This window comes from Vicia villosa, linkage group LG1 (assembly GCF_029867415.1).
Source record: "Vicia villosa cultivar HV-30 ecotype Madison, WI linkage group LG1, Vvil1.0, whole genome shotgun sequence".
In the NCBI taxonomy this organism is placed as follows: Eukaryota; Viridiplantae; Streptophyta; class Magnoliopsida; order Fabales; family Fabaceae; genus Vicia; species Vicia villosa.
In genome coordinates, this window is record NC_081180.1 from 749641 (window position 1) to 761781 (window position 12141).

The 12141-nt window shown below is 38.9% G+C and overlaps 1 protein-coding gene across 1 annotated transcript; it reads right to left on the reverse strand.

The window, feature by feature from the left end:
• Positions 1 to 9117: 9117 nt before the first annotated feature.
• LOC131599305 (zinc-finger homeodomain protein 2) lies at positions 9118 to 11074 on the reverse strand. The gene has a single exon (XM_058871712.1). It carries the CDS (start codon positions 10359 to 10361, stop codon positions 9333 to 9335), a length of 1029 nt encoding a protein of 342 aa, XP_058727695.1. The 5' UTR covers positions 10362 to 11074; the 3' UTR covers positions 9118 to 9332.
• Positions 11075 to 12141: the final 1067 nt, after the last annotated feature.

A 12141-nucleotide genomic window follows, 5' to 3' on the forward strand; every position in this document is an offset into this window, starting at 1 on the left:
GGATTGTTTGCACCAAATGGAATGGCGCATTAGGCTTCTTTTTGCCCTAATAGCCATTTCATTTGGCGCCAAAGGCTTATTCTTTTTTTTTTTTTAGTTAAGATTTTGTTAATATATATATTTTCAAAATTCCATTTTTATTTAATTAGTTAAGATATATATATAAATAAATTTTCAAAATAATTTTTTAGTCTTAAAAATGAAGTACACAAAACGTAAATTGACATTTGTTAACCGAAAATATAACATTGGTGCATTATATTAAAGGAACGAAACATCAATTACAGATAATTAGAGAAACGATATAGCGACACAATTGATTAAAGAAAATACAACAATATGATCAATGGCGTCCATCACCAAGATAGCCATCCGTTCCGCAATTTCGTCTTGTTATGACACGTTTGCCGCGATCGTTGATCCCGCCGCGAATATTGGCACCACCCCTTTCCCTAGCTCTGCCCCTACCTCTGCCCCTTTGTGGTTCTTGCTGGGTTTGTGTCACTGGGCCCGGCATTGGGATGTCTCGTGGATCGCTGTCAATGAATTCGTCGACGCCCCCATAATTATCCGGAAAACCGCTGTTGTAAAGTCGGTTACCCATCCCCTCAAACGTGTTAAGTCGTGGTGGTGGAGTGGGTTGGGAAAAGACTTCGGGTTCATAGCATCCAGCTGCACTAGAACTACCCTGATTAAAGCCGAATTGGTTTGAAGGTGTTACGAAGCCGGAGGGGGTGCCACGGTAAGAGGATTCACCATGAGGACCATCGTCGGGACTAAGATGAAGGCTAGATGAACCGGGAGTAAGGTTTTGGCCGAATCCCCTTGTGGACCCTGCAAATGCTGCAAATCCGAATGGTTGTGAATGGGTCTGATATTGGTCCGAGGAATGATGGTGGTCTTCATATTCTTGTAATGGTTGAGACTGGGATTGGAAAATATTTGATTGGCGGTAGTTGCGTACGGAACGGGATGGAGTACTGAAAAGATTTTGTTGTTGTTGCTGGAGTTGTTGTTGTTCCTGGAGTTGTTGTTGTTCCTGGAGTTGTTGTTGTTGTTGTTGCTGTTGTTGGAGTTGTTGTTGGCGTTGTTGTAGGCGTTGTTGTTGTCGTTGTTGTTGTCGTTTTTGTTGCCGTAGTTGTTGTTGTTGTTGTTGTTGTTCCTCTTCCGGTTGTTGTTGTTGTGGCAAGATGTAGTTCTGTGCACGGGGATCAATTAAATAGAACGGAGCTGCAAGAAACAAGTTAGGGGATGTAGATGTACGATACCAACTCATGTATTCAGGAGAAGGTTTCATTTCATGGTCACTGACGGGGAAGTTCAGGACATACTGGCGACGGTCCTTCCACATCTGGCGGTGATCGGGTGCAAAATCCTTCCAGTTTTGGTGTGTCCATTGATGGTTAACTCTTCTGAGGTGCCACACTCCCAAGTCAACTGGAGGGTCGGGTATCCGTTGATGCATCCCAAACTGAAGCATTACCCGGTCACTTGATGCATTTCTATGATGTTGTACTGGATTAGGCAACACTTTGTCGTCTAAATTTCTGCATCCTGAGCTCTAGGCTCATACTCGCATTCGAGATACGGTCGCCATATGAACTGCATGCATGAGAGTTATACATTACTTCGGGAAAAATTATTTATAAAAAATACTTAAAAAAAAGAAAAGAATTAGAGATAATACTTGATGGGGTCCAAGGTGATCAATTAGCGTGCGGTACATTGTGATATTTGACCGCGGATTAAGTGTGAAGTCCATTTTTTTCACACAAAATCTACAACGAAAATATTATGATTTAGTTAGAATGGAGTAGAATGTGTGCTTAAAAAATGGTATACTAAAATCTTACCTCAGGGCATACGGAAAGGCCCAACTTCCATTGTTAACCGGGGCCAGTATGGGCATCCTCCACCACCCCCACACCTGCACCAACAGGGCGCATCCATAGAATGTGCAAGAATCAGCTATTGAGTTCTTGCACAGTGATTGGTACACCGTAGCCAGAACTGCAGACCCCAGCTGTATAGACCAACTCTAGTAAAATCCATTAGTAAACGAAGATACATAAAGTTAACAGTGTTACCAGTGCTATCTGGGAACAAAACGTTTCCAATAAGCAATAGTAGGTAACACCTAGTTTTCTGGAGTATGGTCTCTTGGGGAGACGCATCATTCAAGTGAAAATTGTCATAATAAGTCTTTAACCTCTTAAGGTTAACACCTTGCCCCCTAGCACCAACTGCTCCATCTATCAAGTCTATCCCAATTGCCTGAAAGCATAAGGAATTCGCCTGCATAACACAGCCATTAATTGCCTTACCGTCAACTGGAAGGCCAAGTAGCATATGAACATCTTCAAAGGTGATGGTGCACTCCCCTGTTGGAAGATGGAAGGTGTGTGTCTCCGGCCTCCAGCGTTCTAGCAACGCAAGAACAAACTTGTGGTCAATAGAAGACTCGGCGATTCTGCTAATCGGACCGAAACCAGCAACGTCCAAGTATGGCATAATGCGGTCATCCGGAGCGATGGTAGAGTGACTACGAGTGCGAAAACGTTGAGCGTTCTGAAAATAGTATGTATGCCAAAAAAATTCAGTTAGTTGGTCACGGACAGTTGCATGCTGTTAAAGTAATACTAATATACTTACGAAGGTAGCGATGTTCTGGGGGGTTCCTCTGTGTGTTTCGCCCATTGTTAGGAGAGACATGGTTGAAGGATGAAAATTTGGAAGTTGATTGCAAAAGGATTCTTGTGAGAGTAGATGAGTGAAAGTGGTGCGGATTCTGCAGAGTCCTAAGTGGTTTATATATTCATGAGGCAAAAAACGGTAACAAGCTGCATGCTGGACATGTCAACACATCCATGATTGCTAGGTGTTGCTCCTGCAAAAATTGTTGGCATGCATGCAAGCTAATTTTCAGTGACAAGACATGCATGCAGCTCAGAACTAGGTGACAGCTCGGGTAGCATGCATGCAGTGGTAGGAGGAATCGTGGCAGGAATCTTATCAGGAATCTTATCAGGAATCTTATCAGGAATCGTTTCAGAAATGTTTCAGACGCATGCTGGGTTACAGTTACTCGCTTCGGACGCATGCAGGTGGGGAGCATGTGGGGCCAGGTGGGGACCACACTCAATATATATGCGCCAAATGATTTGGCATTTTTTAAAAATTCCTTCTTTTGCGCCAATTTCATATGCGCCAAATGATTTGGCATTTTTTTAAAAATTCCTTCTTTTGCACTCAATACAGCACTAATGCGCCATTTCATTTGGCGCATTAGTAGGATCCTTTTTTTTTTTTCAAAAATTAGGGTTTACGTTTTTTACTTGTACGTAAAACCCTATATGAAACCCTAATTGTGATACAGACCTAAGGCAAGGCGTCAATGCCTCTATAAATTAGGGTTTCGTGTGTGCATTAGTACACACACTCAAAAATGAGATCTCGAATAAGGCCAGATAGCTCGCACCGGACTTCTGAGCCTCCACCACCTGTGAGGCGTTTGGACTATCAACCGGACGTTCGTAGAAGGAACGGATACGTTATTTTCTCTGCCGTCAAACCTCCCATGCAGGTGATGTTTTGGAATATCCAAACCATGGACCAGCTTAAGAGAAACATCCTTAGGTTTTTGGACGAGGAGTGCAGTCCAGGCGAACAAATCAGATCTATCAAGAGACTTCGAACAAGGGGAGGTGTTTTTCTCGAAAGGCAGCGTTGGTGGGAGGCTATGGAAGACGACATCCAATGCACTCTAATGATGGAGGACAGAGAAGACATTGTTTTAACCGTTGTAATATCCTAGACGCCACAGTTTCTTTATCATTTCAGTAACTTCTGTACTGTTCAATTAAATGCTCTTAGCATATCTGTACCGTTCAATTAAATGTTGTTAACATATTTCAATGAAATGATATTTTATTGTTACAAAGTTTCCAATTATTATTTAAGTTATTAATAATTAACAATAAAATTTCCCTCTGCCTTGCACCCGCTATAAATAGCAGTGTGTGTGTGGAGTTGAAGTACTAACTCTTCTTTCATTCTTACTGTAAACACTAAAAAATGAACTCAGTTTGGGCTGTGGTCTTCTTTGAGGAAGGTAGTCGCATGCGGGTTTGCCTTAACCCTCACTGGAATTTCCAGAGAATTGTTAGAGCCATCAACACTGGGTTTCGTCAACTAGATGGTCCAACCAGAAAAGTTAAACAGCTAGATTACCGATGTCCATACATTACGTTGACGGATAATAACCCTGAAGGCACGTACATGTATTATTGGGATCGTGTGAAAGACGATGTGGACGTGGATCTAATGTTTTGGACACACACTGGAGAAGTTAACTGAGGCGTTGAAGATCCCCTTGTTCTTGCAGTGATACTTGAGTAGTTTAGATTAACTGTTGTTTTATTTGTTGCAATGAGTGAGCGTGTACTACCAGTTGTTCTGTGTTCTTTTCTTTTCTGCAATGTAACATCGTGATTTACCGATGGTTTTGTGTTGTCAACGCAGGGTCATTGAATTAAAATAAATGTGGTTGTTGTGTTAGTTGTTTTCGTCTGAACAATAATTACCCTAGCGGATGTGTACAATAATTAAAATACATATAATTGGTAATTTATATACGTAATTATTAACTATATTTATAATTAGTAATATATATTATTAAAATACATATAATTATTAATTAGAATATATACATTTATTAAAGGGTTAAATACGTTTTTAGTCCCTGTAAATATGCGACCCTACATTTTTAGTCCCTATAAAATTTTCCTTCAACGAATGGTCCTTATAAAATTTGTATGCATGCAATTTCAGTCCCAGTTATTTTTTAAAATTTTAAAAACTGATTAATTATCCTTTAATTTTTAAATTTTTGAATAATTTTTTTTATATATGTTTAGAATACTGTAAAATATTTATTTACCAAGTTTTAGATTTTTTTAAAACGAGAAGAATTAAATATAAATTTTTTAAATTTAAAAAATAATGATAAAAATAATGAAAATCTCAACTTAGAAATTAAATTTTGAGTTCGTTTTTTTTTCTAGGAACTTTTTAAAACAATATGAACATGTCTGCAAAATAATTATTCTAAAATACACATTGGTTTGACAGCAGGGACTGAAATTTATGCATAAAAATTTTAGAAGGACCATTCATTGAAGAAAAATTTTATAATGACTAAAAATGCAGGATCGCATATTTATAGGGACTAAAAATGTATTTAACCCTTTATTAAATATGGAATCTTGTGGCAGCCCTAGATCAGTGTGCCTGGCTTTTATAATCAATTCGGAATCTAGTGGCAGAACGGGATGAGTGTGTCTGTCTTTTATAATCAATACGAAATTTTTTGGCAGCCCTAGATCAGTGTGCCTGGCTTTTATAATCAATTCGGAATCTAGTGGCAGACCTAGATCAGCGTGCCTGGCTTTTATAATCAATTCGGAATCTAGTGGCAGACCTAGATCAGTGTGCCTGGCTTTTATAATCAATTCGGAATCTAGTGGCAGACCTAGATCAGTGTGTCTGTCTTTTATAATCAATTCGGAATCTTGTGGCAAACCTATACTAGTGTGTCTGTAAGAACCACCATATATAAGACACTCAGTGTTTTCTAAATATTACGACTCACACTAGCAATTCTGCCAAATCTGAATTCATCTTAAAGCAACCAAACACTTCTCCGTCGAAATGACTTCATCTACCCAGTACCTTGTGCATGCCCATCTAAACGGTGAGACTTACTCTCACGAAATAGCCAGTTTTGTGATGCGGAACACCCAGGTTGTTCCATTTTTGCTAAGCAAAAGAGCAAACTTTTCGTACTTCATTCAGCGACTATACGCTAAGATTGCAATGGGTCCTATTGCAACAGTTTTTTACCAATGTCCCTCTTTCAATGACGACAACACCGTCAAGTTTTATGAGATGGAGATTGCCACTGACGAAGACCTGCAAGATATGTTTACTAATCACGAATACTCTGGCTTGGATTCCATCGAGTTGTACGTTACTCTACAGATTGGGACACAAGAAACTCAGATTGTCCAGTCACAAGTTATAGACCCACCAGTCAATGAGCAAGAAGAAGTTGATGTCATAGAAGAGGAAGAAGAAGATATGGAAACTGAATTTGACGACATGGTCAACGAGGAATCCGACGACGAGCAACAAACTTTGGTGCCTCCAGCTCACGTGTACGCACCTCCAACACATATGAGTAACCTGAACCTATAAGGTGACGAACCATCATCCGACATCTTCTTCACACCGTACATCCAAACTAACGATGAATTAAAGGAAGGAGACAAGTTTCCCTCTAAGGAGGCTTGTCTTAGAACAATAAAAAAATGGCACATGGCGCACAATGTTGATTTTGAAGTAGATCGTTCTAACCTGGAACGGTATGTAATCACTTGTAAGAATCCAGAGTGTGGCTTCAGACTGTTGGCTTCTTATAGGAAGAGAAGTAATGCATGGAAAATAGGATCGATTACGCAGCAACACACGTGTGTCAACCCTAACACTTCCCAGGATCATACGAAACTCAGTGCCGATCTCATCTGTCAGGAGATCTTGCCTCTAATAAGTTCTGATCCGTCTCTGAAGGTCAAAAATATTATCTCGCATATCGTTACAACCTTCAACTACACTCCATCTTACATAAAGGCGTGGGTTGCAAAAACAAAGGCAATTGAGACAGTCTACGGCAACTGGGAGGAGTCATACAAAATTCTTCCCCGATACCTCAATGCGCTACACAGTTACGCACCTGGCACTGTTACTATTCTTGAGACACTGCCCGCGCATGCCCCGGATGGAAACCCTGTTCAAGGAAATGGAATATTCCATTGGCTTTTTTGGGCGTTCAAACCTTGCGTACGGGGATTTGCACATTGTAAACCCATACTTCAAATTGATGGAACATGGTTATACGGAAAATACAAAGGAACCATGCTCATGGCGGTTGCACAAGACGGGAACAGCAACATATTTCCAGTGGCGTTTGCAATCGTCGAAGGTGAAACTGCGGCGGGTTGGAGTTTCTTTCTAAGGAACCTCCGAGAACATGTTGCTCCTCAGCCTGACATATGTTTAATCTCTGATAGGCACGCTTCCATAGAGAGTGCTTATAATAATCCAGCAAACGGATGGCATGACCCCCCTTCAAAACACGTCTATTGTATTCGCCACATCGCCCAGAACTTCATGCGGGAGATCAAGGACAGACATTTAAGAAAGGCCTTGGTCAATGCTGGTTATGCATTGACCCAACCCACATTCCAGCATTATCGGAGTGAGATTGTAATGACAAATCCAGAGGCAGGTAGTTGGGTAGATAACCTTTCTAGGGAGAAATGGACAAGGGCTTACGACAAGGGCGTGCGATGGGGCCATATGACGACAAATCTCGTGGAATCCATGAATGACGTTTTCAAAGGCATTTGTAATCTTCCAATCACAGCACTAGTGGAGGCTACATACTTTAGGATGGCTGCACTCTTCTCAACGAGAGGGAGGAAATGGGGTGATGTTAGGCAATCTGGTCAACTATTAAGTGATAGTTGCATGAAATTTATGCAACAGCAATCGGCAAAAGCGAACACTCATCAAGTAACTTCTTTCGACCGTTTCAATCGCACGTTCAGTGTGCGGGAGACAATTGACCACAATGAGAGATTGCCAAGACAACAATATAGGGTTCTTCTGGACGAGGATTGGTGCGACTGTGGAAGGTTTCAAGCTTTTCGTATGCCTTGCTCGCACGTCATAGCTGCATGTGCGTATGCGCACCGCGACGCTAAATCACTACTGTCTCCGATTTACAAGACTCAGACATTGCTCAGAGTTTACAGCGTTGCGTTCCCTGTGGTGGCCAAGGAGGATTACTGGCCTGAGTATGATGGAGAGGTAGTTTGGCACAACGACGCAATGCGGCGAAAGAAAAAAGGGCGTCCCAATAGTACACGGATTAGAACCGAAATGGACGTCCACGACAAAATGGAACGAAAATGCAGCATTTGTCGTCAGGTGGGGCACAATAGAAAAAGATGCCCTAATCGTGGCGCAACCTCGTCGCAAGTTTAATATAATCTGTATTTTTTTTCGACAATGTATCAGTTTCCCTTACCAACTCTTGTAACCGTTCGTCGGTCTCTCATCAATAAATTGTGCTTTTGTGAAAATCCGATATCTATAACGCAAACGTTATTTAGGGTTAGTGATAATTTTACGAACTCGATTCTAAGACGTTTTTACGAAAATAAAAGACCGGAATAAAAAACGGTGCGCGGAAATACCCGAAACGGGTTAATTTTGAAAAAAAAAATGGCCCACACATAGGAGCCAATTGGTTTGGCGCCTATGTGTTAATGCATGGCCATATGCGCCATTTCAAATGGCTTACACATCTTTGCCCTAATTTTTGTTCTTTTGCGCCAAATGGTTTGGCGTGTGGACCATGCATGCGCCATTTCATTTGGCGCATTCTCTTCCGGTATGTCCCAAACCTAGACAGTTTGGTAAATACCCCGAAAAGTTGATTTTTTCAGTAAATTTTTTATTAAACCTGGTTATTTTAATTTTTTTTTCTTCCAGTGGATTGATATTTTTTTTTTGGAAATTGCGTAGTTACTTTTTTTACCAGTAGTGTTTTATTTGGGAGAATGTGCACTTTTTTGAAACTTTATTTATGAATTAAATATTTAATTCTTTTGTAGTTTAAAAGTTTGTCTCTCACTTTCTTTACCAAAAGTATACATAGTTACTGTTAAATTAAAACTATGTCAAGTAGGTAGTGATGAAGAAGAGGTTCAGGACAAAGTTTATATGAAACAATAAACCCTGAACAGTCAACTAATCAAGATTATGTTAGAAAAATATATTAAAAAATGAAAGAATTGCTTATTAAAAAAAATGAATTACATAATCTCTTTCAATTTAATCAAAGGTATTAAGTTTGATTTTAGTCCAAAATTCGAATGTGGAAAAAAAAGTTGCGAGAACATGCAGATGCCGGATAGTGAATTTATATAAAAAACACAAAATAATATAATCACATAACTAAACTTTTAGAAAAGAAAAGAGTATTATGTAATTGTGTTCTATTAGTAATACAAACAAATCCTCCTCAAGACATGCATGATGATGATGATGATGAGCCCTCACCTCACAAACTAAAAAGAAATAATTAATTAACTTATGCAAATGCAATATTCCTAAACTAGATTACCACAACAAATACAGACAGACACATATTAATTATTACAAAATGCAAGAGAAATATTTAATTAACTACTAATAATAATATTAAATTAAGGAGTTGGAAGATGATCAGTGGTAATATCAATATGTTGTTTTTTGGCAAGATTGTGTTTATTGTTATGCATCCAAACCTTGAGCACTCTTCTCTTCACTCCAATCTCTGCACAGAACTGTTGCACTAGAGATTCATCTTGCTTCTGAAATCTCCACCCAACTTTCTCAGCAAAGTTCAGCATTTTCTCCTTCTGCTCCTGTGTAAACTTTGTCCTGAACCTCTTCTTCATCACTACCTGTTGTCTCCCATGATCTTCTTGTTCGTCAGATTCAGAAGGTATGTTGTAGTTGAAAGGCATAATGATGTGTCCATGTGGTGGTGCTGTTACAGCTCTAGAAGGAAGGATAATATTGTTGTTGTTGTTGTGGTTACCTGTTGCTGCTGATGCAGTGTGGTGGTGGTAGCCGAGGCCAAGAGGTTGATCAGGAAGAGGTAACATGAATTTCCTCATGCTGTGATGTTGTTGTTGTTGTTGTTGTCTGTTGAAGTTGAAGCTGAAAGGTGAGTTATGGTTGTGGTGTTGGTAGTTTTCTTCATCAGTTTCACCTTCGATTTCTTTTCTATGGAAGTTTCTGTGACAATGGCAAGCTGAACAGTTGAGTGCTTCTATGGAACCTTGTTCACCGCTCGGCATGAACTCACCGCAACCATCTGTTGCATTTCCTCCCATTGCAGCTGCATGGTTTTTCAAGCATTCTCTGTACTTCACCACCACTTGTGATAACGGTTTCTTGTAGGAGGATTGATCAAGATCTAGTTCTACACCAGTAGAGTTTGTGGTTGTGGTGGTTGTGCCATTAATTGAAGGGTTCTGACTCTGAGGAACTACTGCCACTGGTACTGGCACTGCTGCGGCTGAGGAAGATGTTATGATGTTATTATTGTGATGGTGTAGAAGAGAAGGCGGTGGTGGAGGATGATGATGAATCATGTGATGATGATGACCATGTCCATTGGTAGTAACAGCAACATAATTATTAGTTGGGATTTGGATTTCACCATCTTGGTTGCTAGAAAGTTCCATTAGTTTCTATAATTTGGAGTTTGTTTGTTCTTTGGAGACCAAAAACAAAACAGCAACCAACACAGAAACTGCCAAAATGATGATGTTGTTGTTGCAAGGTTGTTTCTATGAAAAGGAAGATGGTTTTGAGTTCATAGAATAGTTAGTAATATTATTGAGGTGAAGTGAAGAAAGCAAGACAAGAGTGACAAGTAGTAGTTAATTAGTAGGGCATAGTTGAGTGCAGAAACATATGGTAATGAGAACAAGACAACTTTTAACCATACAAGACACTTTCCTACCCTGAGTATTATATTCTCTCTCTCTCTCTTCAAAAGGAGAGAGACAAAGTGTGTGTGAGAGAGAAAGAGAGATAAAGGGATATTCAAGACAGACAAAGAGTGAGAAGATAATGAAGAGAGATTAATCTAGTGAGGCAGAAATTGATGAGTTGAAGAAGAAGAAGTAGAAGTAAGGAAGAAAGAGAAGAGAGTTATTTGGTAGTGAGTGAGTAAAGAAGGACTAAACAAGAGCTTAGGTTATAGAGGTGAAGTGAAGTGGTGTGTTGGGACAAAATAAAGAAGAATTTAAGAGACAAAGAGGAAGGGTGGAGAGAGAGAGAAAGAAAGAGATTAGAGAGAAAAAAAAGTAAGTTGCTTGGTTTGCTTTGCTTGCACTATCAGGCATCCAGTTTACGCCATATAGTGTGTCAGATAGTGGTGAGGACAAAAGATCACTGCCCACAAACACATTCTAAGAAACACAAAATACTTTCGTTTCTCAATTACTCCCTCAATTTTAGTTATAAAATCCTTCAACAGCATTTATGAATATTTATAAAAAAATGTGATACTTTAAAAATTCATCCATATAGTTATTAATAGTATAAGAAATAAAATTGTTCTTTTTACAATTTTTAAGGTTATTACTGTATCATTTACCCCTTTGCCGTATAGACTATTTCTAATTTACCCCTATAATTTTTTTATCCGTAGGTTTTTTACAGATCTTGACTTTAGGAACTAAATTGTTAGTATTTTAAAATCACATTGTTGATTTTCAAATAAAAAAATTACATGGATAAATCAGAAATAATCTATATGGCAAAGGGGTAACCCAATTTTTAATGTTAAATTAAAGAAAAATATTTTCGGTTATAGAATGAGTTTTTGTCAGACTCAAGCCTAATATTATATCCCAAAGACTATATAATTGGCATATCATGCCATATATTATTTAAAATCTAACTCTCAAACTTACCATCTCTACTAATTTAACGAGCAATGTGTTTGTATGAGCACCTATTATTAAGGTTGAAGATACGAATTCTATCAAATCACCACTGCTATTACCCATTATTTTATCATCTACGTTGTGAACTAGAATTCTAGATCAGAACATTGATGTCGTTTATAGGAACAACCAACCGTTTTAGTTTTTCTATCCATACTCACGATGGATCGATGATGTAACATTTTCAATTTAGACTTATTATGACCAACTCTTAAATGAGGCAAAGTTGTTTTCTTCGGCCTGATGAGTCATCATGAGGGGAAATATTCATATTTGACCAAAAACATACCTAAAGGTCAAAGACTCACCCAAACAAGTAAGAGAGACATCACATATTCATCCAAAATCTTAAGGTAATGGATGTATGGGTCCTCTAACTTATAAATTGTGAGACTTACACAACGCACACTTGTTTCTTAACATGATCTCATCATCTTGGTGGCCTCACTCGACTCACATGACCTAGAACCCTAGAAAACAATGTCACCAAATACCATATCATCATTAT

Bases quoted from the DNA above. Each gene is read 5' to 3' on its own strand.
- LOC131599305 (XM_058871712.1), bottom strand. From the start codon at position 10,361: ATGGAACTTTCTAGCAACCAAGATGGTGAAATCCAAATCCCAACTAAT.